The 27,167-nt window shown below is 39.9% G+C and overlaps 1 protein-coding gene across 5 annotated transcripts in view; it reads left to right on the plus strand.

The window, feature by feature from the left end:
- TOX (thymocyte selection-associated high mobility group box) overlaps window positions 1-27,167 on the plus strand; it is a 310,502-nt gene that overhangs the window by 131,751 nt on the left and 151,584 nt on the right. Inside the window, exon 1 of one of the 5 annotated variants that reach the window (XM_014544104.1) lies at window positions 26,748-26,780. The exons of the other annotated variants lie outside the window; for them this stretch is intronic. Coding sequence (XP_014399590.1) covers window positions 26,763-26,780 — 18 coding nt within the window. The 5' untranslated portion in view covers window positions 26,748-26,762. Of the gene's footprint in view, window positions 1-26,747; window positions 26,781-27,167 lie in introns of those variants that run through there. 5 annotated transcript variants of the gene reach the window in all.

The following is a 27,167-nucleotide window of genomic DNA, read 5'->3' on the forward strand; positions in this document are numbered from 1 at the left end:
TGCGTGAAGACCAAAGTGTTCTGGCTTCGATTCCAGTCAACGGTATGTACCTTGGTTGCAGGCTCCTCCCTGGTCCAGGTCCTGGTCAGGGCTCGTACAGGAAGTAACCAATCGATGTTTCTCTCGGTCTTTCCCTCTCTCTTCCACTCTCCCTAAAAATAAATGAAAAAATATCCTCGGGTGAGGATTAACAAAAAAACAAAACAAAAACCTCTGGACAAAGGAATTATCTTTGAGGACCTAAGAGGAAAATGTACCTTTTGCTCTAAAGGATATTGCCAAGGGATACATTTAGCTTAATTGTGGTCCACACTTCAGAGGGGATGGGCTAAGGATTGGGGGATGCCCCAGACACCCCAGCAGTGGGGGCCAGCCTTACTCAGCTCCGTCACAGGCTTTGACAAGGAAACTCTAAAGGTCACAGCTTTAGCAGTTGACAGCAAGGGCACGCAAGCCTGCATGTGCTGGGACGTTCTGAAGGGCTTCTCTGTCCCGCCCCGACCCCATCTCTGCAGGCCCACATTACTTCTGCATTGCACAGCTGTGGCATTGATGGGAAACCAATGGAGATGTCATTCAAATAGGCCTTGAAGAGGAAATGGCAGTGAGAAAGGAGAGGAGTGCTTTCTCCTCTGTTAAGGTTCTTTTCATTAAGAGTGATAGAAATCAACTCTGGCTAGTTTAAGCAAAAACAAAACTTTTGTAGGATACTGGAGTACTTCATGGAATTCAGGAATTAAAAAGTCAAGTCTGGTAAGGACAACAGAAACTGGAGCCCACCACAGCATGGTTAGAAGCATGGTTTCTAGAGCCAAACCCTGTCTGAGTCCATATCCCATCTCTTCAGCTTGCTACCTGTGTGATCTTGGACCAGTTCTTACCTACTCTGTGCCTCAGTTTTCCTGTCTGAAAAATGGAGATAATTATTAAAAGAGGTAGTAACTGAAAGGGCCTGGGACAGTGGAACACAGGCATTGCATGAGGGATGGTTAAGTTAGAACCATGGGCACTGGTATCCCACATCCCCCCCCCCCGCCTTGCCACCCCACCAGTGCCATTGCTAACTCAGCTCTGAGGACTGTTTGTCTGGGGTGAATCTTATTGGCTGAGCCTGTGTCTGGCCTCAGGTCTGCAACATGAGGTGTGGATAGGGCTCCTGTGGGCCAACCGTCTTCTTGGCTGGAGTCGACGGGGATGATGTCCTGAGTGGGGGCTTTGGTTATGAGTCGCCGGCCATGACAGACCCTTCTGAGTTAAAAAGAATGAATGGTCATAAAACATTCCATTTGAAACTAGTTTATATTAATAACCAACACTGTCAAATGCAGCTAATGGGAGTACACTTGCTTTTTTTCTGTAGAAATACCAAGACTCCTACAACTCTAATATTTGAAGAGCTTAATGAGATGCAAGTGAAATAACATATGTTCTTTTGTTAACACCAAAGGAGAAACAATTACTCAGGCAGACATTTAGCTCATAGTTAATGGGAACAAAACACTAGAAGCAAAATATGTAAAGCTGCTAATATATATACCCAGTTGACCCTTGAACTGTGTGGGTCCACTTATATGCAGATTTTTTTTTCAATACCTATTCAGTCAGTCTGCTGCATCCTGGGTTTTACATCCTCAGACTCAGTAACCCTGGATCTAAAGCAGCGTTTTCCATTCATGGTTGGGAATCTGTGGATATGGACGGCCAACTGTATGCATTAATCTATACCATCTTACATAAGGAACTTTAGCATCCACAGATTTGGGTATCCATGCAGATCCTGGAACCAATCCCCCGAGGATACCGAGGGATGACTGCAGAAAAGTTTGGGGAGAGTCAAAAGTCACACGTGGTTTTTGACTGTGGGGGTTGGTGCCCCAACCATGCATTGTTCCAGGTTCAACTGTATACCAAATATTGGGCACATCACTGCACAAAGGATGCTCCCTCAATCTCATGGATACCCTGCATCTCAGTACCCATTTGCTCTCTCAGGTGATGTGGGTTTATGCTGAGAAGGGCTCTTTATTGCACCATGCACTAAGCTTAGCTAAAAGAGTTTATTGTCTAAAGCAGCGGTTCTCAACCTGTGGGTTGTGAACCCTTTGGCAGTCGAATGACCCTTTCACAGGGGTCACCTAAGACCATCCTGCATATCAGATATTTACATTACGATTCATAACAGTAGCAACATTACAGTTATGAAGTAGCAACGAAAATAATTTTATGGTTGGGTCACAACATGAGGAACTGTATTTAAAGGGCCAGAAGGTTGAGAACCACTGGTCTAAAGCTTTGTGTGTTGATCTCTGCTAGAGAAACAATTTGATTATTTCTATCCTATGTATAAAAATAAAAAAGTCTGCTAAGCCTATGAAGAAAGAAATGACTTCCTCCCAGTCTTGGCAGCTTTGCCCTCCTTCACATCTTCCTTTAGGCATCACAGTTGCAGTAGAGGCCCAAGCAGGCTGTTACTGTGGGACCGCGGGCTCAGCTCAAGGTGTGTATGCCAAGCCTTACTTCCCAGCAGGATGACATGGGAATGAAGCCCCAGGCTGTGGGCAGGTTAGGCAGTGCTCACTGCTTCTCTCCTTTTTATTAAGCCCTTGTTCTGTCTTAATACATCTTCTCTTTCTGTACTCAAAGGCAGCGAGTGAGTGTATCATTTATCGGCTAATAAGTCGCCTGACAAGATAGCCACGGTGTACCTAATTGTTCAGTTTATTTATGTATTATTGATGAGCCCAGACTTGAACTCTGCGTCCCTTGGAGGCTGCTTGATAAATCTCTTGGCTAATCCTAAAATGCTGAATTACCTGCTGGAGCCGCATACAGGGCATTGCTTTCACTTTGTATTCCTACAGGCCCTGCCTATCTATGTCAATATCTGTGTTTAACAATAAACAGAAAGTTAAATAAATTAGGGAATTTAAAAAAAAATCTGCTATTAAACAAAGGAAAGAAATAACATAAGACATAATTACAACTGTTCTTTGAGCTTTGCAAAAAGAAGGTATGAACACATTCATCACATCATTCTCTGACTCTTGAGGCTTACCCGACCTTCATTGCTCAAAGTTATTTTGAGCTGCGTGAACCAAATGCCAAGCGGTAATCTCACGTGCTTCACCGTGGTTTCAGTTGCAGCCAGTGGAACTGCGTAGCAGTGAATGAGAGTGAGGATTGGAAACCTGTAAGCGATTTCTGAATCCTTGGGTCATCTTTACCAGACACCGTGGCTGGGACCCTAGAGCCCAGCTCTGAAAACCAGGAGGAGTCCCCTGCTCTTTCCTGTCCTCTGATTAGCAGAACCACTTCCCCTAAGTGTGCTCGGCCCTGTTTCTCCATCAGTAAATGTAAGTGAGGACACTTAAGTGCCATGTTGAAGCAGCGTACTGATGTTTTTAAATGAGCTTATTGAAGGTCACCGAGACTAAACCATACCATTTAATATTGTAAGGATTAGTATTTGAATAATAATCAGAGCACTTAAATTATAGATCAACATATGTGGGCGTTTTTGTCCCTCACAAGATTGATAACTATTGATGAGTCATTAGATGGCCCTTTGTGCTCACAGCTCGCCCTGTACTCACAAGCAGAAGAAATGGGGGTTTTAAAAATGGAAGGGCTGCTTGCAGATGCCAAGCATGTTGGTTCTTAGTTAAAGCGCAAAGAGTGGGGAATCATTCCAAAGGCGCTGGCACCCATTCACCAATTTGCAGAAAAACAGCAAGAAAAAGTGTATGTTCATTTGATCTCTTAACTACACAACCAAATTTCTTAAAAAGTTATCCCCATCCTGCCTTTTTGATATTTTGTTTATCATGGAGTTTTTAATTGTCTTAAAAATTGTGGTAATGCCTGCATAACGTGACCTTTACCATCTTGATCACTTTTAGATGTACATTCACATGATTGTCCAAATAATCTCCAGAACTTTTTTTTATCTTCCTAAACGGAAACTCTGTACCCATTAAACATCTACTTCCCATGTCCCCTTCCCCCAGTCCCTGTCAACCGCCGTTCTACTTTCTGTTTCTGTGAGTTTGATTATTTTAGATACCTTATATAAGTGGTATCACACAGTGTTTGTCTTTTTAAGACTGGCATATTTCACTTCGTATGATGTCCTCAAGGTTGATCCGTGTTGTAGCAAGTGTCAGAATTGCCTTCCTTTTTTAGGTATGTATATACCACACTACTTACCTATTCATCTCTGGATGATTCTAGGATTTGTTCTAGCTGCTGGCTATTGTGAAAAATGCTTCTGTGAACATGGTTATACAAATATCTATTTCAGTCCCTGCTTTCAGTCCTTTGGGTAGATACCTAGAAGTTGGATTGCCAGGTCATATGGTAATTCTATGTTTAATTTTTTGAGGAACTGCCCTGTTGTTTTCCATGGCAGCTGTACCATTTTACATTTCCACCAGGAGTGTGCAAGGGTTCTAATTTCTCCACATCCTTGCAACACTTGTTATTTTCTGGTTTGGTTTGGTCGGCTTAGTATAATAGCCTCCTAATGGTGGTGAAGTGGTCTCTCATTGTAGTTTTGATTTGCATTTCTCTGATTATTAGCTGGTTGAGCATCTTTTCATGTGCTTACTGGTCATTTGTATATCTTTTTTGGGGAAATATCTACTCAAGTCCTTTGCCCATTCTTTTAACAGGGTTGTTTGTTTTTTGTTGTTGAGTGTAAGCGTTATTTACATATTCTAGATATTAACCCCTTATCAGATATATGAGTTACAAATACTTTTTTCCATTTGGTGGGTCGCCTTTTCACCCTGATTCGATACTAGAATGCACAGAAGTTTTCCATTTTTATGTAGTCCAATTTATCTATTTGTTGTTGTTGTTGCCTGTGGTTTTGGTGTCATACCCAAGAAATCTTTGCCAAATCCAGTATCATGAAGCTGATCCCCATGATCGTGTTTTTTGCATTATTTAAAAAAGCTATATTGCACTAACCTATCAGTTACCTCAACTACTCAGTTCTTTAGCACTCCCTTGGGTTTTTCTCATGAGGCAAACTGGTGTCACCCTAGTAACAGCCCTAACTTTTAGAGACACTGCAATGAACCAAGTCACTCATCCATCTCTAGTGAAGGGAATTTTTCAAGTGATGGACCAAATTGCTTCCATGTGCACCTTGCTAACAAATCCAAATGGAGAATTTTTAAAATACATTCACTGCAGCTCTAGCCGGTTTGGCTCACTGGATAGAGCGTCAGCCTGGGGATTGAAGGGTCTCGGGTTCGATTCCAGTCAAGGGCATGTACCTTGGTTGCAGGCACATCCCTGGTGGGGGGTGTGCAGGAGGCAGCTGATCGATGCTTCTCTCTCATCGATGTTTCTAACTCTCTATCCCTCTCCTTTCCTCTCTGTAAAAAATCAATAAAATATATATTTAAAAAAATACATTCACTACATCTAATCTTCAATGTAGCCCTGGGTTTATTCAGCACTGCTTACAGATGTGCAACTATGGGAGAACATGGAGCTTATTATTTCACTGAAGAATAAACTCAAAAGCATACATTATAAAAGAAGGGGCCCTGAGAAAAATATCACCAAAGTGGATTTAGCTTTCTGAGGTGGATTGCTTAACTGTTTTGTTCATTCGACATTTATTTTTATGACCTTCTACATCTTTTTAGTGACGACTTTAGCAGCCATCTTTGATGTCTGTAGAACTAGTAATAAAATGATTTCACTTTTACACATGAGGAACTTGAGGCTTCGAAACTTTGTCTACTTATTCAAAGTTTTATGGCATTAAAGAGGTAGAAAATAGACTTGAGCCTCAAACCTTTCACTCTCTCTGTGCCAGTGATTCTCAAAGTGTGGTTCCTGGACCAGCAGTACCACATCACCTGAGAACTTGTTAGACATGCAAATTCTCAGGCCCCTCTCCTGACCTACTGACTCAGAATCTTGAAGGGTGATCCAGTAGTCTGTGTATTAACAAATCCCATAGGGAATTCTGCTCATGCTATGTATGGGGACCACCACTCTACACGGTGTGTATACAGGCACTGAGCTAGACACGAGTCTACAATCTCCACTCTCAGTGAGTGTCCAGGCTAGCAGATAATGTAAGACACAAGCACACATGTTTCAGGTAGACTGTGATATCATTGTAACAGAAAAACTAATGGAGAGTTTTCTAGTTCAGCTTTGGTTTGAAGATCAGGAAAGGCTATAACAAATGATGGTTAAATGTGGATATTTGGAGCTGAAGTATGACATTCCTAACAGGAACCACATGAATAAATGCAGCTACAGGGAAATGGTGAGCTCAGAGGGTATGTGGAGCAGCTCAGTTTGGCAGTGGTTCTAGCTTCATGGAGCTTAAAACAGATGACAGAGAGCTTTGGATATCAGAATAAAAAGACTTTATTTTATTCAATTGACAGTGAGATGCCAGGGCATGTTTTGAGCAGTGGAGAGCCATGTTCAAAGTTGTAATTTATAAAATTATTCTCAAAATTATTTTGGTTGGACTTCATTAAGAGAAGGCTGAGTGATGGATGGAAGTGGAGCAGTCTGGACAACAGGTGATAAGCATACAGATTAGAAGTTAAGTGGTGGGAATGGGTATTTCAGATCTTTAATCTGCAGGATTTGGTATGCCAGGGATAGAGTACTATCCAAAAATAACTAAGTTATGTAATTTGGTGACTAAGGACCTTAAGATATGCCATGCATGAAAACAGAGGAAGAGTTTTAGAAGGAAGAAGAGTTGAGGCTTGAACACAGTCATTTAGGGTTATGACAGATGTCTCTGTTGAAGGTGGCCAACAGGGAGTAAAACTGGAAAGATGGATGTAGGCACAGGGATCATTTGTGAAAAGATATTTGAGAATCAGTGGATTCTCTGTAGAAGTGAGCTTGTTCCAGAGAAGGGGGTTTGGGGAGCCATTCTCTTTGGTGGCACTCAAGGTCAGGAAAGGGAGTGGGGTCAGAGAAGAGGCTTTTGGGGGGATCAGTGTGAAAATCCAAGATTGAGAGATCCAAGAAACAAGGACTGGTTGTCAGTGCTGAATGAGGGAGAGAGACTGAGAAACAAAGTATAAAGGGTGAAGAAGCCAGCACAAGACTTCAGGGGTCCAGAGACAAGTGAGTAGGTGGTTGGAAAAGGCATGCAGCACTCATACCAAGTTACTCTGAAAAGGTTTGTAATCACGAAAAGGAGAGATGCAAATTAGTAACTTGAGGGAGTGGTTGAGTATAGGGAAGAATCATGGTTGCTTGTTTGAGTTTCATTTTGTTTTGTAGGAATGAAGAAGCATCTGATTCTTTTTGTAGGCAGAAGATGAGAAATAACTGTTTGGATAAATTGCCAGAGGAGGATATAACTGAGAGTGCAAGAGGACGGTGCTTCTTGAGAAGGGAGAGAAATATATCTCTGAAACCAAAAGGAAAGAATAAAATTAAAAATTTCGTTTCAAGCACAAGTTTGGAGATAGAGAGGAGGAGAATTAGGGCAGCTTATTTAGGTAGATTTTTCTGTACAGTAAGAGGATTGTTGGGGAGAGGTCAGTAGGGATTGAATATTCGAGGATCAGGAAAAAGCTTGGAATAGGCAAGGTGGGGAAGGTGATGGAAACTCAAGAAGAGTTCTCACCTACAAACAGCTTTTCAGTTTTACTTCCTGCTGGCTGTCTGTATCAAAGAATCCTGTCAGAAGCCCAAACTGACTGTGTTCAAGGCTCAATTCTTCTTCCTTCTAAAACTGTTCCTCTATTTTTTATTAATGGCACATCTCAGGCTCCTGAGTCACTGAATCTCATCATTTAAATATCTTTCGTCTAGTTCTCTCTCCCTGGCATGCCTAACCCTGCAGTTATAGATCTCAAATGTGCACTCCTGCTACTCCAATGCTAATCGATGTCCTTATCACTTCTTTTCCAGACTGTCGCCATACTCTTCTAACTGGTCTTCTCTCCCCAGGCTTGTCTTAATGCAACCCATCCAAGATAATTATGAAAATAATTTCTTAATTGCAGTTTTGAATCTGGTTCACCCCTGACCAAGAAAGGCTGAGCTAATTAGTGCCTAGGTAAGATTGGGAAACATGATTGCATGGTACAATTAATCAATTCAACTTCGTGATTATCTCTAACCATATCATGTGGCTTTGAAGCAGGGACTAAGAAAGCAAGATAGTGAGATTTATTTCCCCAGGATTGGGGAAGCATAAGACAAGTAGAGGGGGCAGGGGAGACAGAGATATTAAATGAAATCGGGTAATAAAAAGAGCTTCCTTGAAATGAGCAACTCTGGAATCTAATCTGCGCCTTCTTAGAGTCAATGGAACAAAGACCAGAGAGAGGTGGAGTTATTACAGGTAATTGGGTGGTGTGCACACAGTGCAGTACAGATCATGTATCAGGGAAATGCATACTTTAAACCTACGTGATCTTATTAACCAATGTCACCCCCAATAAATTCAATAAAAATGAATGAGTAAATAAAGGTAATTGGAAGAGCAGATAGAAGACTCAGAAGTTGAAAAATGGGAGAAGTGGCAGGAGTGGAAGTTCTGTATCATAGGGGTGGCAGCATAATAAATGCTGAATGAATGAATGAATGAATGAACGAACGAATGAATGGATGAATGAATTTTTTTGTCATCGGTCAATGAGGTAATGGGAATGAGAAAGTGATGACTGTTCATTTGTACTCAATTTTAAAGAACAGGGTTGCAGTAGGAGTTGAAATAGGAGTATAGGAATAGGCTCGAGACACGTTTTAAACAGCAGAGTAATTCTTAGGCTTCACTCCCAGGGTGGACAGATTATTAACAGCAGCTCGTGGGCCCTGGGAGGACAGGCTCAGAAGAAGCTTAAAGGAGACAGCTGTTGAGATACTTGACTCCTGTCTTCAGATAGTTCATACGAGAAGAGGGGAGACTGGCTCTAGGTCCCTCACATTTTCTCTCTCCCTTCTTCCATGCTTCTCATTTCTTTTCTTTTTTTTAAAAAAAAATATTTTATTGATTTTTTTACAGAGAGGAAGGAAAAGGGATAGAGAGCTAGGAACTTCAGTGAGAGAGAAACATCGATCAGCTGCCTCCTGCACACCTCCTATTGGGGATGTGCCTACAACCAAGGTACATGCCCTTGACCGGAATCAAACCTGGGACCTTTCAGTCCACAGGCCAACGCTCTATCCAGTGAGCCAAACCGGTTAGGGCCTTGCTTCTCATTTCTTACTCACAGGCTTTCACAGCTCTGGAGCCTACTGCTTTTGAGTCAACAAAGGTAGACCATCTTTTTTTTTTTTAACAGCTTTATTGAGGTGTCATTTACTTGCCACGAAAACCCCATGTGCTAACTGGGCAAGTAATTGATTGTTGTTAAACTTACAGTTGTATAACCATCGACAAAATTCAGTTTTAGGACATTTCTGTATCATTCCTAAAAGATTCATCATGGGTTTGTCCAATCTGGATGAGAGTTTAATATAAGGGTAATAACTATATTTATTCCGTGTTTACTATGATCTGAGCTCTGTTTTAAGCAGTTTATAGATACTGACTTACTTAATCTTCACAATGACCCATGAGATAGGCACTATTGTTTTCCATTTTACAGAGAGAAAAACTGAGACATTTGTCACTTATAGTAAGAAGCAGAGCCAGCGTTTGAATTCAAGCATGCTGGCCCCAAAGCTGTTGATCTTAGCCATCATGCCATATTGCTTTTTAATACATACTGGTCATTTGAGAAGCAGGACAAAAATAGCAATAACTATCTATGTTCTTTCTCTGTTTCACTTTATATCATCAACATGGAGTGAGAAGTACAGCTTTAGTGCAAAAATATCCATACATTTACATACATTTCCCTTAAGTAGCTGATACTGGAAATACTAAAAAAAATTATGAATAATTTTATATGGAAGAGAATGAAGTTGGAGTCTTGGCAGTTATCTGGCTCACAAATTAGATCATTGGGACAAAGAAGTTCTATCGGGTGGTTTGAAATAATCTGGTATGGCTGTCCACATTCATCAGATTAATAGGATAATTGCCAATTCTCTACTTCACTTTGTATCAACATAGCCTGAAACACAAATGGAAGTTTTTGCCCAAATGATGTAAATTTAGTCACTTGCAAACATCCCTGGTCACTAACCTAGAAAGACTGTTGGGGATAGTTGGAAGTGTTCCCAGAAATTCAGTTTCAGTACAGACCAGCACAAAAAAGGATAATTGTGGTACTGCCTCTTTATGAAATCAACTACTGACATTTTAATTCATGTAAAATTCTGTATCTACTTACAGATATTTCTGGAAAGATATCATGTCAAATGAGCAGAGCGTTAAATAGGCATATCATTTCCCATAACCCTTCCCTAATGTTAATTTAAGAAAAATCCAATTAATAGTGTGGTGAGGACTACAAGTAGGAGATGAACCAAGGGCTTTATTTTTAGCAACCGCACTTTTTGGAAGTGGATAGAGGCAGTACTGGCTGAAAGGGATCCTCTTAGCTTTAATGGTATAGACGAAGTATGTTTTTTAAAAAAGCTATCGAGGTAGCTCTTTTTCTGTGTAATACTATTGTGGTGGATGAAAGACCAAGAGTGGATGCTAATGTAAACTATGGACTTTGGGTGATAATGACCTGTCAGTGTAGATTCATGGATTGTAACAAATGCCCCGCTGTGATGTGACATGTCAGTAATGGGGAGGTTGTGCACATGTGGGGACAGGGGTGTATGAGAACTCTCAGGACTTGGCACTCAATTTTGCTGTGAAATTAAAAGTGCTCAAAAAAAAAAACCCTCCAAAGCTTATTTATATATTTTTTAAAAAATCTAAGCAATATGATATTTTAAAAAGCAAATCTATTAATCTATATTTTTCTATGTAGGAATGAATAGTGTTTAAATACTTACACACTGTAGGTAGTTCATTTCCTCTGATTGTCAGAGCACTGTGTGTGCATATTCCTTGCATTATGCATTAAAGTTACCTAACCAGTGTGAAAGGTGGGCCCCAGCAGCACAGAGGATGTCTGCCATTTCAAGGTGTGGAGGGGAACCCAGACCAACTTCTCCCAGAGTTCTGCCTTATGTAGATTTATCTCTCCCAACACTTCTAATTGTATTCTGATTCCACTTAGACTGAAGAGGCCCTAGGCCCCCCTCTCTCACCTCCAGTTACCCATTGGGAATATCATCTACTTTGTGAATTGCCTGGGGCCATCTCGAATCCTATACAGACTTCCCTTAGCTGCTCTATACACTCCTGAGAAACTTCCCTTACTGTCCAACCACCACATTCAAAGTGAATGAAACTCATAACATTATGAACCAATTAAGTGACAATTGGGGAGATAAAAATGCTGCCTAAAAACATGGAATGCATTCCAAATTATTTATTAATTAATTTTAAATTAGTAGCTCTTACTCTTTGGAAAGATAACCTGGAGAGATGACTTTATATTGTCTTAAAATATAACAATATTTTGGGGATACAGGTTTGGTAAATAGTGTTACCCTTTCTCCCAAGCCTTATACATACGTATTACATATCACTCTCTCAAAGAACAATATATATGCCTGTTTGATATCCAGGAAAACTGCTCAAAAAATAATGAATACTATGAACTAGATATATAACTGCTTTTTGTTGCTATAAAGAATTGTCATTTTTAGACAGATAACATCAAGTGGAAATATCCACTGCATGAAAAACAAGGATGAGTTTTCATTTATAAAATTATACTGCCATCTACTCAGAATACTAATGGTTCTAATGAAGATGCAGCATCTTACAAACAAATAATTAGTTTTGCACACGAAAGGATAAGTAGAATCCTAATTAACAAATTGCTAATTTTCCTTACAGCATTTAGGTGTTAACGGTGACACGTGGCAGGTTTTATGTGTGTAGTTTGAAGAATTTATTTTGTTATTCTGTGGTTACCCAGAGTAATTGTAACTCCAAAGTTTATGTAATACAGTGTATGTTTATTTTGATTAGTGGAGTTTAAGCATGGGATGATGAGGGCTCTTCGCTTCTTGTTTTGAACATCAGACCTGAAGCACCTGGAATAGTGCTATTGGTCCTATAAGAGTTGGGCAATTACATTGCATTGTGCAAACTACTTAGGCCATATCTAAATGTTTTGTAAATAGGCCTATTAATTGATTTTAAGTTTGAGCTACTCTTATTACCCAAGTGAATCATTGCATAGTGTATTTCATCTCTCAGCCCACAGTTTGTCATAAGAATGACCAAAGTATCACTCTCAGCCCACAGTTTGACAAAAGAATGACCAAAGTATCACACTGAATCAGCGCCATAGACCAGGGTTTCTCAACCACAGCACTGTTGACATTGGTACTGGATAATTGTTTTCTATGGGGCTGTCCCTGTACCTTGTAGGATGTACAGAGCATCCCTGGCTTCTACCCACTAGATACAAGTAGCACCACGCAGTGGTGACAATCAAAAGGGAGAGGGAGAAGAATCGCCCTAAGTTGAAAACCACAGAAGATGTGGACTGCATTGTATAACCATCATAACATCACTAAGTAGAATGAGCAAAGCTATGGCCAAGCAATTGAAAAGAACGAAATCCAAATGAAAGGTTGAATCCAAAAAGATCGAAGGGAATGCTGATAACCATCTCAATAGTAGAATTGTTTAAACTACGTGGTCAATATAGTTGGCATTACAGAAACCCTTCATTGAGTTGGCCTCACACCTTAAAGAATGTTTGACTGAAAATAGTATCCAATGACTGCTTAGGGATAAAACAGACAGAGGAGTTATGGAGAAAATGGCAGAGGCTGGGAGTTTCACTGGCTTCCCTACAAATGCATATCCACAACCCCTTCCTCTTCAACAATCCAACGGTGTGAAAATGTACTGTTTTAAAAGTACAGTTTACAATCTCCATAAAGGTTACAATATACAGGTTTTGAGAAAATACATTAACTTTTGGAACCACAAATGCAAATGGATTATTACAAAGGCAGTTGCACTGCCTGAAAATGGAAGTAATGGGGCCATTGTAAAATGTGGATTTTAAATATTAGAGGTTGGCTATTTTTTTGTCATGTGTCTAAAGAGCTTTGTTGCCTAAATTATGTAGAAATGGGAATACGCACTATAATACAACTTTCTGATTAAAGTGCGTTAGCCCTGAAGAAATGCCAGCATTGTGCTGCTTTTAAAATAAAAATCCATCTGAGATCATTTAATCTTGCTCTAATGTTTAGTTTCTATCCTATTCTAACTTCCATGCGTGTTTAAATGCTTTGTTTCAACTTTAATGTCTCAAGTAACATTGAAGGATTTCTTGGAGATAAAACTCATTGGATATATTTAAAATATGTACATTCTGCTCAGAACTATTCAGAAGGCATTTCAACCAAAAAATTCCGAAACCACTTAATCTAACATTAATATTAATTTACTTAATGGTTATAGAATATATTATGCCAGAATTTTTTATAGCAAATATGAAATGTGCAAAAGATATTAATAATGTAATGTTTCTTACAAAAGGTGAAATGATAGGGTACAGCGTAGTAGGGATTACATCATTTCTTTGATGTGAGCATTACAAGGAACATTAACTGATTACTGAAACAGTTTAAGTCTCTATGGTTAGCTAAGGTTATGCAATTGTTGAACTAGAATAATAATTGTTATGTAGTACCATAAAATGTAATGAGTAATTGTTATCTTATGGATAACTTAATGCATAAAGCTTAAATGTATGGCAAATAAAGTGCCATGGAAGACCTATCCCATCCTATATTATACTGCAATATATTTAAGTATAACATTGCATTTTTTATGCCCAAATTGTCTGAAATCTTCATTTTATGGTAATAAATTTGCCTGAAGCAATTGTAGTGAATGTGATATGCTGTAGTGTACATGGCTGGGTAATATTTTATCTATGATTTAAGAGAAGAGTTCAATAGTATTTTGCATTTTCAGACAACTTCTCTTGCACTTTTGTGTGGCAGTTTTTAAGATTATACCGTAATAGCTGCTCCCCTATGTGATCTAAAATAATTTAAATATTAGCCAAATAAAAAGTATATCAGGAGAAAAATATTTTTTACACACACATAGTAAATAAGTATGTACATAGTTAAAGGACAGGTGTGTACATATTTACATGCACATACATACATGCATGATGCTCTACAAACTTTTCATTTACTTAGTCATTACACTGCTATTTTCTTTTACGCACTCCATTGCTTTTCACTTATCTAATATTTAAAGTAGGACTCTGCATTTACATATATAGCGATAAAAAATAAGGTCTGTGTATCGTTTTCCATATTAAAGACTCTTTCTCCGGCTAATTTAGGGCACTTTGAGACTGATTCTTTCCACTACTTTCTGCCTATTGTTCTTTCCAATTAATAATGGAAACATTCAAATAAACTTGCCATGAGGGGGAAGTACCACAGTTTCCAGAATGTAGCACAGGGTTTATGTGTTTAGTGCTTTACAATTTACAAATTCTTTTGCATGTCTCATTTGAATCTGAAATAACTGTATTTAGAAAGTATAATTCTTTTTTTAAAATACTCACCCAATGATATCTTTTTCCATTGATTTTTCTAGAGAGTGGAAGGGAGGGAGGGTGGAGGGGGGGAAGAGAGAGAGAGAGAGAGAGAGAGAGAGAGACATTGACATGAGAGAGACACTTCGATTGGTTGCCTCCCATATGTGCCCCGACCAGAGCAGAGATCGAACCTCCAACCTGCAACCGAGGTATGTGAGCCGACGCTCTAACCACTGAGCTCCACCAGCCAGGGCAGAGAGTATAATTCTTACTTTTATTTCCAAGACCAGTCTGCTAGGAAGGTCAGAATCAAGACTCTTATTTGGGTCTTCTTATTTCAAACCCACTCCATGATGGAATCTCTCCTAAATTCTGCCCTATTCTGCCATACCTACAGGGGAGGCTCTGAATTAGTCACAAACCACATGGGAAAAGGGAGGAATGAATTACACCGCATCTGCCAACCCAGTGGGCTTTTCATTAGCCGGCTGGTATGGACTTGGAGATGATTCAGACAGCAAAATGTTCAGCAGCAGGTTGACGTCAGTGTGAAAACATAAACCAGCTTGGTCTGGAGCCGCGTGGGCACTGACTGCTTTCGGGGACTGGACTGGCCTCCTTGGTACCATGAAGCTTTCAGCTCTCACCTCGGCTCTCATACAATGAGCTTCTTTTCAAACTAGTCCGACTAGAGTGACTAGAGAAATCTCGGTCCCTGTAGAACAGGAAGAGATGGAAACCTAGAGTGTGGACTGGTTTATGGAGGCTTTTGCCCGCTGCCCCCGGAGGGTCAGTTATTTCCATGGACAGAAATTGATCTGGAACTGAAAGCACAGGGAATAAATGCTCCTGCAGAATAATTAAATGGTGAGGTATCTGAAATGCCATTAGTTCTCCCAATACTGCGCTGGGTTGATTTCATCATTTAATGTTGCTCAGTAAGTAATATGTGCGAGGCATATGCTCGGCGCTGGGGACAGACAGATAAACAGGCAAGTCCCTGCCCTCAAAGAGCTCACAGTCCAGTGTAGGACAGAAGCAGCACAGCAGCGGCGCTGCAAGGAGCTCCAGGCTGCACCGAGCACCAGATGCCACGAGAACTCTCACAGGCACAGAGACCACATCATCGGTGAGGTCAGGCAAGGCTCACCTTCTGGCGGGCAGCTTCTCCTTGGCTGGGCGCGTCCTCGTTTAGGCCTGTCGTCCAACCCTAATCTGTAGCACTAGCTCCTTTCACTCTCGGAAGTGTTCCAGGTTGGTTGACACAGTCTGTGATTATTTATTACTAGGAGGTAGGGAGGGGAACAACAGAGTAGGAGGTGAAAGGTGTACAGTTAGAGGAGATGGTGGGAAAGAATAAAGGCAGGGATTTATTTCTTGGGGGGGCATGTGAAAATCATTAAGCGTTGGTGAAATGTAGAGGAACAAGCGATACAGACAGGAGTAATGTTAAGAATATTGAACATCTGGTATGGCACTAGCCCTGGCCCGTTAGCGACACCAGCCATGAACGAGGGGTACAGTTGTTCACATCAGGAAGGGCCTTAAGTTCTAAGGACGCTGGAATTTACCTTGAAACCATAGGGAGCACTGAAGGATTTTAAGCAGTGGAGGAGAAGAAGACTAGTTTCTTGGCTTCGTCTAGGTCACCAAGCAGTAAAGAGAAAGTAAGGGACTTGCTCTGAGTATCTGCTAGACATGTGTGTTATCCTAGGTGCCTCTCATGTAGGTCCGGCCCTCATGACAATCCTGTAATAGGGCCATTGAGGTTCACAGAGGCCAGATCTTCCCAAGTTCCACAGCTGAGAGGCAGGGATGGATCTCAAACCTACTCTGAATCACTCAACTACATGGTCTCTCCAACACACCTTCTGCATCTGCTGAGGACTGCTCTGGTCCAGTTAGAGTGGGCGATGGCATAGTGTATGTGCTTACAGTAGTACCCATTGTTTTTAGGGGGGAGGGATAGTCACTAAAATAATAGAATGAAGTCAGATGTCCTGGTAGTCATTGAATATGTTATGATATTCACTAATTCTGCAGTCACTTTGGGATATCTAAGTCTTGCATGTTGATTGATCTCCTTCTTTTGCAAGGATTTGTTTTCTTAGCAGATATCTTATTAGGTGCTTTTCTGCCATCAGACAGACCTGGAATTGAGGCTTTGTGCTACCCCTTCCAAGTGACTTAATTCTTTAAGCTTTAGCCTTCTTATTGGTAAAAGGACACAAATACTGCCTCGAAGGTTGCTGTCGGTTAAATTGAGTCAATGCATGTGTGTAACTGACACACAGTAAATATTCAAGAAATGTTGTTGCTATCACTGAGACTGAGACCTGGTACACAGTAGGTGCGATGTGAGCATTTGTTGAATGAATGAATGAATGAATGAATGAATAAGTAAATGAATCATTTAATCTGTAAATGTGTCACTTGCCATTGATTTTGATATAACAGCAAGATCATGCTAGATGGCACACCTCTGAGAGTACTATTCTCTCAAATTTTCAGCAAAAGAGCATCATCTGGTGTCATTCTAGAAAGTAAAATAGAGGAAACCAATCACCCCTCACATGCAGTCTAAATAAGGCTTTCAGTAGAAATGGGCACACTGTTTTCAGCAACAACCCTTGTAGTTTCAGCTCCAACGTGTTCCTGGCAACACATGCTGAAAAGGATGTTGTCAAAAGGGCTGAAGAAGTATTTGGGAGAATACTCTCCCACCCCATGCTCCCCAAAGAGTCAGATGGAAGTGGGAGAATGAGGGAGAGTTAGAACTGGAATAAGCAAGGAGACAATAAAAAGAAACTGTAGAGTTGAAATTTATCAATATGTGGAATGCATGTGCCTCGGGGTGGGGACATCTTATGCAGGAGCCTTAAGCCAAAGCAAGGAAAAATGATCCATAACCATCATAAAAATGTGGGCTAAGTCAGCAGGGGAAGACACATGAAATCACTGTTTTAAAAGGAGACTAAAAAAGGAGCAAAATAGATGTTACTCTATAGTATTTGAAGGTGTTAAAGAAAAGCCAAAAATTATACTTTTTGATTAACAAATAAATGGAATGACGTTTCAAGGCTCTTAAAGTGAAAGACAATGCCAGCAGAACTCTTCTTCCACGTGGACAAACCCACGCTGAATGCCTGGATTTCTTCCTGCTATTTAATCCACTTATTTAAAACGTCATTAGCTTTTCATTTAGAAAACAAACTGTCTGGGACCTGAAAAAAAATAAATGTCAAATCTGATCTCACAAAGGAAATGGAGTGGATCTAGACAGAACCACTTGTATTTCTAAGTGGTCAGGTTCATTCTGAACTTGACCAAAATATATTTCAACACCTGTCCTGTCCTGTTACTATCAAAAGGCTATTCATGTAACATTATTGTTATATATAGTCGCAATCTTATCTTCTGAGTAATCATAATAGGGAAGTGAGAATCTCCATCTTAATATCTCTGTACCTTTCTTTTTGTAGGTAGGTACTACCATTTTAATCTCAAAATCACTTAAGAGTTGTGTGTCCTCAAACCTTTTAAAGTATTTTTTATCCCACCCAGTTGTGGCCTAACCAGTCTAATTCTAACTCCTCTTTTTTAGACATCTGCCATTCAAATTGAATAGCATTTTCAATGCTTTGAACTTCTGCTAGTCTCTTCCATATTTTTGGTTTTGAGGTTCCCAGAACAGAACATGCTTTTCCATACCATTCATGTGTAGAGAAACATTCTCACCTTTTTCTCTACATGTCAGGAACTAAGAAATGTTCACTGTTCTTAAGAGGGAATACTAGCAATGAAAGAACTACCCCCCACCCCTACCAAAAGAAGTAATGTCTTTCTTACTTTCCATTCCACTTCTATGCAGGATTTACTACCATGGTAAGTGAGGTGAGAACTGATATAATGTGCAAATAGTGAGCTTAGGTAAGGCTTGCCAGTGAGTTTGAACGTATTTCTCAAATTCTTCCTTTACTAGGTGGACTCAGAAAAATTTGCCTAAAACATGACAACTCAAAGAAATGTTCTGAACCAATAATTTGAAACAACATTGAATTTCAACTATATAATATAGTTTTACAGCTTTATAATTTGTAGAAACTTGCAAATTAGTGGAAAATTCATTTCCAAAACAAGGCTCCTATGTGGGATCAGAAATCATAGCTCCCGATTTTCCAACCTCAGACACCTACCTTGTGGAGGCCTTTAAGTAAAAACCAAAGGTGTGTTTTGTGCGAGTTTTGATTTGATTATACTTATTTCCATTCGATTTACTAGAGTCAATTTGGAGTGATTGCTTTTACCCATACATTCTTTTCTTTCTTAAATAATGCATAATGAAAATGAGTTGCTTTCTGTTGGAATCCTGGGGTTCATGAAGGTTTCTAGAAACTAGCTTCTATTTTCTTGAAACTGTTGTTTTTCATGATATAAGAAAATCCTAGTTCTATTTATTATTGTTTTATATGTTTGTTTCTATCCTTGCACAATAGAATTAATGATTCTTAAAAATAATATAATAAAAGCAGAACAAGGAGGGGATGAGATTAGTGTAGCATTGCAGTTAAGAGTGCTGTCACACTGTCTTAGTCCAAGTTGCCCAGAAAGCAGAGCCTGTAGTGAAAGCTGGCATGTTAGCACTGGGGGTGCAAGCCCAGGAAAACAGGAGTGAGGGAGCAAGGAAGAGAGCAGGGAGGCAGGGAGAGCCAAACAGAAGGCACGTGTGTGTGTGTGTGTGTGTGTGTGTGTGTGTGTGTGTGTGTGTGTGTGTGTGTGTGTGTGTGTGTGTGTGTGTGTGTGTGTGTGTGTGTGTGTGTGTGTGTGTGTGTGTTTAATAAATATATTTTTATTGATTTCAGAGAGGAAGGGAAAGGGAGAGAGAGATAGAAACATCAGTGATGAGAAAGCATCATTGATTGGCTATCTCCAGCATGCCCCACACTGGGGATCGAGCTCACAACCTGGGCCTGTGCTCTAACCAGGAATAGAACCTTGACCCCTTGGGTCATCGGCCAACACTCAACCACTGAGCCATGCTGGCTGGGCAAAGAAGGCACATGCTTCCACACTGCCACAGCTTTGCAACTAGACTTCTCTAAAGAGTCCTCAGGTGCCCTAACTGGTTTGGCTCAGGGGAGAGGGCATTGGCCTGCAGACTGAAGGGTCCCTGGTTCAATTCCAGTCAAGGGCACATGCCAGGTTGTGGGCTCGATCCCCGGTAGGGGGCGTGCAGGAGGCAGCCAATCAATGATTCTCTCATCATTGATATTTCTATCTCTCCCTCTCTCTTCCTCTCTGAAATCAATAAAAACATATTTTTTTTAAAAAAGAGTCCTCAGGCAATGCTTGGGCCAGGGCTTGCCAAAGAGCCATATTTCCTTGGAGTGTGTCTGGAGCTGCATGACCGTGGAAACGATGAAAGTCATTCCTAGAAGCAAAGGCCAGTGGCCAAGGCCTGAGGGCCAGACAGGCTGACACGACCTGTGACTGGATCTGTCTCAGACAACTTACTTAACCTCTTTGTGTCTCAGTTTTGGCACCTGTGAAATGGGAGTAGTAACAGTCTAGTTTTTCTATTTATTTTTACAAGACTGTTATGAAAACGAAATGCCGTAGTATATTTAATGCAATTAGAAAGTGCTTGCAAAGGTTAAAACTGTTTTGAATCGTAATAGCGGTGTTATCCTAACGTGGAGCCTATAAGGTGACTACTTAAAAGGATACAGTGTTCATTTTGAGTTAATAAGTTTAGTGTGTTTGTTTACAAAACAAACTAACAAATATTGCATTTCAGCCATACCCTTAGCAACAGAGGGATAATGCTGTTAACGACTCTTTGAGTCATGCCACTGAGTTTGAGCATAGGACAGCACTTGCGAGTACAGATTCAAGATACATGCATAGCATTATTACTGAACATTTCAGTTCTCAAAGTTAACAAAGGAAATATGATATGCAATTGCCTCCCAAATAAATGCAAAAATAGGACAAAAATTAGAATATAAATTCAGTTCCAAACAGAGGCCAGATTCTGAGTTGCGGTTATGATATTCTAGTTGTGGGTAGTGTAGGATTTCTACCCTTCCAGTGGCCAAGCTTACAAGCCGCCAAGCTATGCCCAGAGGACATGTCCTCTCTGTGCATTCAGATCTTCTGCAGAGTGTTTACCACTCAAGTTCAAGTGACAGGAGCTCAGCTGAGAGGGGTTTCTCTTTCCTAGTCCAGCTCGGTGTGCTCCCAGGTTGTAATGCACATCCATTCACAGCACTGATAGCCTAATTCTGCTTTCCTGTCCTTGGGTATCGATAGCCTGCACACGGCTAGTCTGCTGCCTTGCCCTGCCAGCCACTTTCTGGCCCACTGTGCTCAGTCAGTACTGGTTTCATTCTACCCGGCTTGGCTTGCAGGCAGACTGTCTTAGACCATTGAGTGAACAAGTTCAGCCTTGAAGCGGGGAGATAAATACCTATTCTCTCTCTAGTGTCTCCTGCCTTTTTTCGTTGCGAAGGGCAGGATGCGTAGTGAAGCAGGGGTGCACCTTGCTCTGCTTTTGTTGGCTACATTACCATTGGATATGGTAGCATTGGTTACTATGGGTGTCAGCTACCTGATAACTGTGCTCAGGGTACATTATCTCCCTTCACATCGTGCTCACAACGCCTTGCTCTACACAGAACAGCCTACGTCTTTGATTTCATGGCCCAAACTGAAGTTATTTCTTCCATTACAAAAAAAAAAGAAAGAAAGAAAAAGAAAAATTCTATGACTTGTAGTCTTATATTGAGCCAAGCAATACAAAAATGGAAATTTTATTTTCAGACTATTACCCTCTCTTATAATGATTTATTATAATGCCTCTTCTAAGAAATGTCAAATTAACTCCCTATTATAAGCATTTCCATTTTTAGCTCTTTTTAAAAAATCAAAGTATCAAATATTCCTTCAGGAAAAATCAGAAATGTAAGGTTTCCCTTTTATAGGCCCTACAATGTGGTACTGTTTCAAGAATTCCATGAGCTCCCACACACCCCACTCTCCCCAGTAGCAGTTTTCTGGTTTTCTTCTAATGGTTTCCTTAAAAAGATCCCATTTCCTGTCCTAGCGCTAATGATTGATTTACACTTCACATTCTATCTTTGATTTTTCTTGTTTTAGTGGTTTCGGTAGCCTAATGTTGCCCATTTTTGCTCATCATTCACTATGTTCAGACAGTGTTGGATGTCTGCTCTCGGTTTTTAAATAGAAGAAATAATAACTACCTAGTTTGAAAAGCTCTTTGGGATTATGGGTTTGGTTAATATCCTCTAAAAACAATTTCAAAAAACTGTAGTAGAAGATTATAAATGACTTTTTATGTGATTGCATCCCCTGGTGCTTTGAAATAAAAACACAATAAAGAGTATAAAAGCGCTTGGTCAGAAAGGCTAATCCTGAGTGGATGCCATTTACATTTAGATTCAAATAAGTCAGCCTATTTATTTTTTCAAATTTTGCTTCAGGTTTTAAATTGAGAAAACATGGAAATTAAAAGTCCTAGTATGCTTAGGTACATTTGGAAAAGTTAAAATGCCTAAATTCAGTTGACTCTAAGAATAATAACTGCGATAACCATAAAGAATAAGGAAATGTAGTTAGTAATTTTTAATAAAACAAAGTTATTGCAACAATTATTATTAAGGTTCATCTAATATGTGGTCCAGGTAAAAATAAAGTGGGGTCATTGATGTAATAATGCAAATGCTGTGCCTTCAAGACCATGGGGTTTGCAAACAAGCCATTCCCAAATAGTCGTAGAGCCTGATTCCCCACTGTTTATGAGTGATGGAGTATGAAGCAGTATGTCAGCGTGGACAACTCTTCTACTGGAAATCCAGACCTTTATTCTATTCACAGATGGACCATGTGGCCAATAACAGTCTGTTTCTTTCTGTCATAACATGAGGAGTTCAGCTACAATGCCTTCAGAGACCTTTCCAAGTCCAAAATTCTAAGACTCTATTGCACTATATAGCTCTACTTCAAATGACAGCATGATATGCCCCCATGCCACAGTTTGCATCCTAAGAATGTTGCATCAGCATGAGGCCTGTCGAGATCCCTGGAACCAGCTCCTGGGCAGGGTGGGATTGGGTGGAGATGTGAAAAGTACAATGATGACATTCACCTGACAAGGTCTATGTGGGGAGGGGTTGGCCCCCTAGAATCTTGACTTATTTTTCTTCCTGAGTCCAAAAGTGTGTCCCATCACGAGGGGTACGGACAGGCCTGTCTGACACACATCCGTGGTTTAGTTTGTGTGTCAGAAGTAGGCATACACTCATTTAGATCTGGATTTCTTGATTCTTGGCCAATCTATATGTTTTATACTTAAATAAAAATCTTGAGGAAGAAGTGGATCTAGCATTTGAGCTTTTTCTGTACATTATTTTTTTTTCTTTTTAAAAGCGTACACTCCTATAGCAACCAGTTTTAATTCACGGTAAAACTTTGAGTTGACTCCATTTAAAATCCTTCAAACCATTCTCTGAAAGCCTGATTTTCTTCTTCTAAATCACTGATTTTTCTGGGAAGGCAATCTATTTAATCAAGCAAATATTATTTAATTTTTGTTAACTAGACATTTTTTGAGGAGTTTGTATGTGCTGCCCCTCAGATACAGAGGCACTAAAGATCACTAAGATGTGTCCTGTCCCCTGTGGTAGCTCACAGCCAGTGGAGTTAGTCCCCTAACAACAAGACCTGTCTGGAACCAGAGGACTGCCTACAGGAGCCCAGAGCTCAGCCCTGACTAAGGGGAGTTGAGGGATGGAAGGAGAATTCAACAAGTAAAAGGGCAGGGCGGCGTTGTGAATGCATGGGGGATGCACCAGGGCACAGGGAGTGGGCTCTGAGACCACAGACTCTCATGGCAAAATCGCATGGCTTCTTCTCCCCTAAAGAAAACAATAGCATGAAATACATGCCATCTCTTATGTGTTTCTACATTGTATGTCCTCCAGAAATAAGCTTTTGGAACAGTCATGAATATCTTGAGAAGGAATAGAGGAAGCCACCTGTATTAGTTACGTTCACCAGAGAAACAGAACCAACAGGATGTATATACTAGTAGACAAGGAAAGGGATTTATTATAAGGAACCCTCTCATGCAGTTATGGAGGCTGAGAAGCCCCACGATCTGTAGTGGGGAAGCTGGAGACCCAGGAAAGCCAATGGTTTAGTTCCAGGACAGAAGCTGTCAGGCTTGAGACCCAAGAAGAGCTGATGTTTCGGTTTGAGTCTGAAGGCAGGAAAAGATGAATGTCCCAGATCAATAGTCACGCTGGAGGTGTTTCCTCTTTCTCTCATAATGATCAGCATTTTTGTTCTATTCAGGCCTTTAACTGATTGGAGAGGGCAGTCTTCTCTACTCAGTCTTCCAATTCAAATGTTAATGTCACCCCAAAATGCCCTCACAGACACATCGAGAATAATATTTGACCAAATATCTGGGCACATGTGGCCCCGTCAAGTAGACATACAATTAATGATCATACCATGTCTCGGTTTTTTAAGGGTTAATTGGAAAACATCCAGGAACATTCTACCAACCTGATTATTAAATTGGCAGCTCACCAAGGCTCATGGGGGTTTTTTTGTTTGTTTCTTAAATTTTTAAATGTATTGGGGTGACATTGGTTAAGTTTTAAGTGTATGATTCTATAATATGTTGTCTGTATATTGCATTGTGTGTTCATCACCCAAAGTCAAAGCTCCTTCTGTCACCATATATTTGACCCCCTTTATCTTTTACTACCTCCCCCCCCCACCCCTTCCCCCCTGGTAACCACCATACTTGGTCTGTCTCTATGAGTTTTTGTCTTATTTGTTCATTTTTTGCTTTCAGTTTTATATCCCACAAATGAGTGAAATCATATGGTCCTGACTCTTTCCATCTGACTTATTTTGCTTAGAATAATATTCTCAAAATTCCTCTCTCATAGCAAATGACGATATTTTATTACTTTCATGGCTTATTAGTATTTCATTGTATATATGTACCCCATTTTCTTTATCTGATCCTCTATTCGAGGATACTTCAATTGTTTTCAGGTATTGGCCACCATGAATAATGCTGCAATGAATAATACTACATTTATCTTGCTGGGACATATGCTAACTCTTATCTTAATTTTTTGAGAAACCTCCATACTGTTTGCATAGTAGCTATACAAGTTCACATTCCCACCAGCAGTGAATGAGAATTTCTTTTTTTCCACAACCTCTCCAACAATTGCTATTACATGTCTTGCTGATAATAGCCATTCTAACAGGTGTGAGGTGGTATCTCATTGTAGGTTTTTTTTAAAATCCTCATCCAAGGTTATGTCTTTATTGGTTTGAGAGAGAGAGAGGAGGTGGAGAGAGAGAGTCACCGATGTGAAAAACATCGATTGGTTGTCTCCATACACACCCCAACCAGGTATTGAACCCGAAATCTAGGTATGTGCCATAACCAGGAATCAAATCTGCAACCTTTGGTGTCCAGGATAACGCTTCAAATGACTGAGCCATCTGGCCAGGCTCATTGTAGCTTTGATTTGCATTTCCCTAATAACAAGTGAAGCTGAGAATCTTTTCATTTATCTGTTGGTCATATTTATCTCTTCTTGGGAGACGTGTCTGTTCATATCCTCTGCCCATTTTTAAAATGGATTGTTTGTTTTCTTGTTGTTGAATTATTTATATTTTTGCATATTAATCCCTTATTGAAGGTGTTGTTTGCAAATATCTTCTCCCATTCGTTTCATTGCATTTTTATTTTATTGATGATTTCTTTTCTGTGTAGAAGATATTTACTTCAATATTGCCCCATTCATTTATTCTTGCTTTTACTTTCCTTGCCTTCGAAGTCAAATTAATAAAATCCTCTCTAAGACCAAGGTCCATAAGTTTATTACCTATGTTTTCTTCCATGTAATTTATTGTTTCAGGTTTTATATTTAGGTCTTTGATCTATTTTGAGTTAATTTTTGTATATGGTGACAAATAGCAGTCTAGTTTCATTTTTTTGCATGTGGCTTTTCAATTTCCCCAGCACCATTTATTAAAGGGCTTTCTTTTCCCATTTTATGTTTTTGGCTCCTTTGTGAAAAAATATTTGCTCACATACATGTGAGTTTATTTCTAGGCTCTCAATTCTGTTTAATTGGTCTGTGTGTCTATTTTGTTTCTGCCAGTACCATGCTGTTTTTATTATTGTCGCTTTGTAATATAACTTGAAGTCAGGGAGTATGATACTTTTCGCTTTGTTCTTTGAGGATCATGTTTTTTGTAAGTCTCACAATTCCATAGACATTGTGGACAATATTTCAACATCATTGAGATATTGCCAATGACCTGCTTTGATAATTTTGACACTTTCAGAATTGATAGTTAATTCATCATTATGATTCAGACTATATTTATATGTTCTGGAGGTTTAGCGCATATTCTAGAAAGCCAGGCTGCCTGGCGTTAAATCCTAGACCTGCCTTTTAAGAGCTTGTAACCATAAGCATCTAGCTTAAATTCTTTGCCTCTCTATCTGAAATTGTAAAATGTAGGTAATAATAATAATACCTAAATCATGGTTTTTATGAAGATTGAATCAGATAATATGCATCAGTGAATGTAAAGAGACAGGTGGATGATGGGGATATAGAATCTATTCAATAAAATAGTTATGCCTATAGCAACTTAAATTTTATTTTAAAATGCTGTTTCAGCCTTGGCTCAATATTACTTAAGCATTGGTACTTTGTGAGTAAAGAGTCCTTATCAAGAGCAGTATATTAAATATGCTTAATTAGCATACATTTTGGATAGACTAAAACCAAAACTCCAAAGCCTTAGTTGGCTTGAAAATGACACCAGATTTAGCAAATGAGTTAGAGAAGATGAAATAGAAAGTAACACATTTATAGAATATGCATAGGCAGTGGAGTATTTGATTCACTTCACTACTTCTGTGCAATTTAGTTTGTTATAGTCAGAGAAACTGTCCATATTTTAAATGGTTCTTTGGCATCTTAGCATTAAAAACATTTGCAAACAAACCAACAGTGGGTGGGGGTGGAGAAATGCCAAAGGATGCTTTGTCAGGATTTGAGTTGTCAGGAATAACAGGCCGATTGACTGGGGCTACGACCATCTTTGGGTGGAAGGTGATCGGTCACCTGACAGATGGAAAAGCAGCCTTGGGTAAGTCACTGGGACTCAGGGCTCTTGAGCCAGATGACAAAGCCACCAACATGTCCAGCTCGTCTTTTCTTCGTGTGCTGTTTCTTATTTGCCTTAACAACCACATCACTCAATTAGTGGTTTCATATCTGTTTGGATAAGTTTGTTCACATAACATGAAATATATTTGCAGGGTGATGGGTGAAGAAATGTTTAGTTCTTTGAACTTAACTTCATGAGTGCTTCAGTGTCCTCAGGGCAGTCTTTACTCATACAGATGATGCGGATGTGAATCTCCAGGCACCCACTGCTGCTGACTACAGTTCACAGGCTTTGGTGTGTCCCCAGAGTTTGGACAACCCTCTTGGGCTACTAGCTGATAGGTGATGAAATGCAATATCTAGAACA

This window comes from Myotis brandtii, unplaced genomic scaffold (genome assembly GCF_000412655.1).
Source record: "Myotis brandtii unplaced genomic scaffold, ASM41265v1 scaffold351, whole genome shotgun sequence".
Taxonomy (NCBI): domain Eukaryota; kingdom Metazoa; phylum Chordata; class Mammalia; order Chiroptera; family Vespertilionidae; genus Myotis; species Myotis brandtii.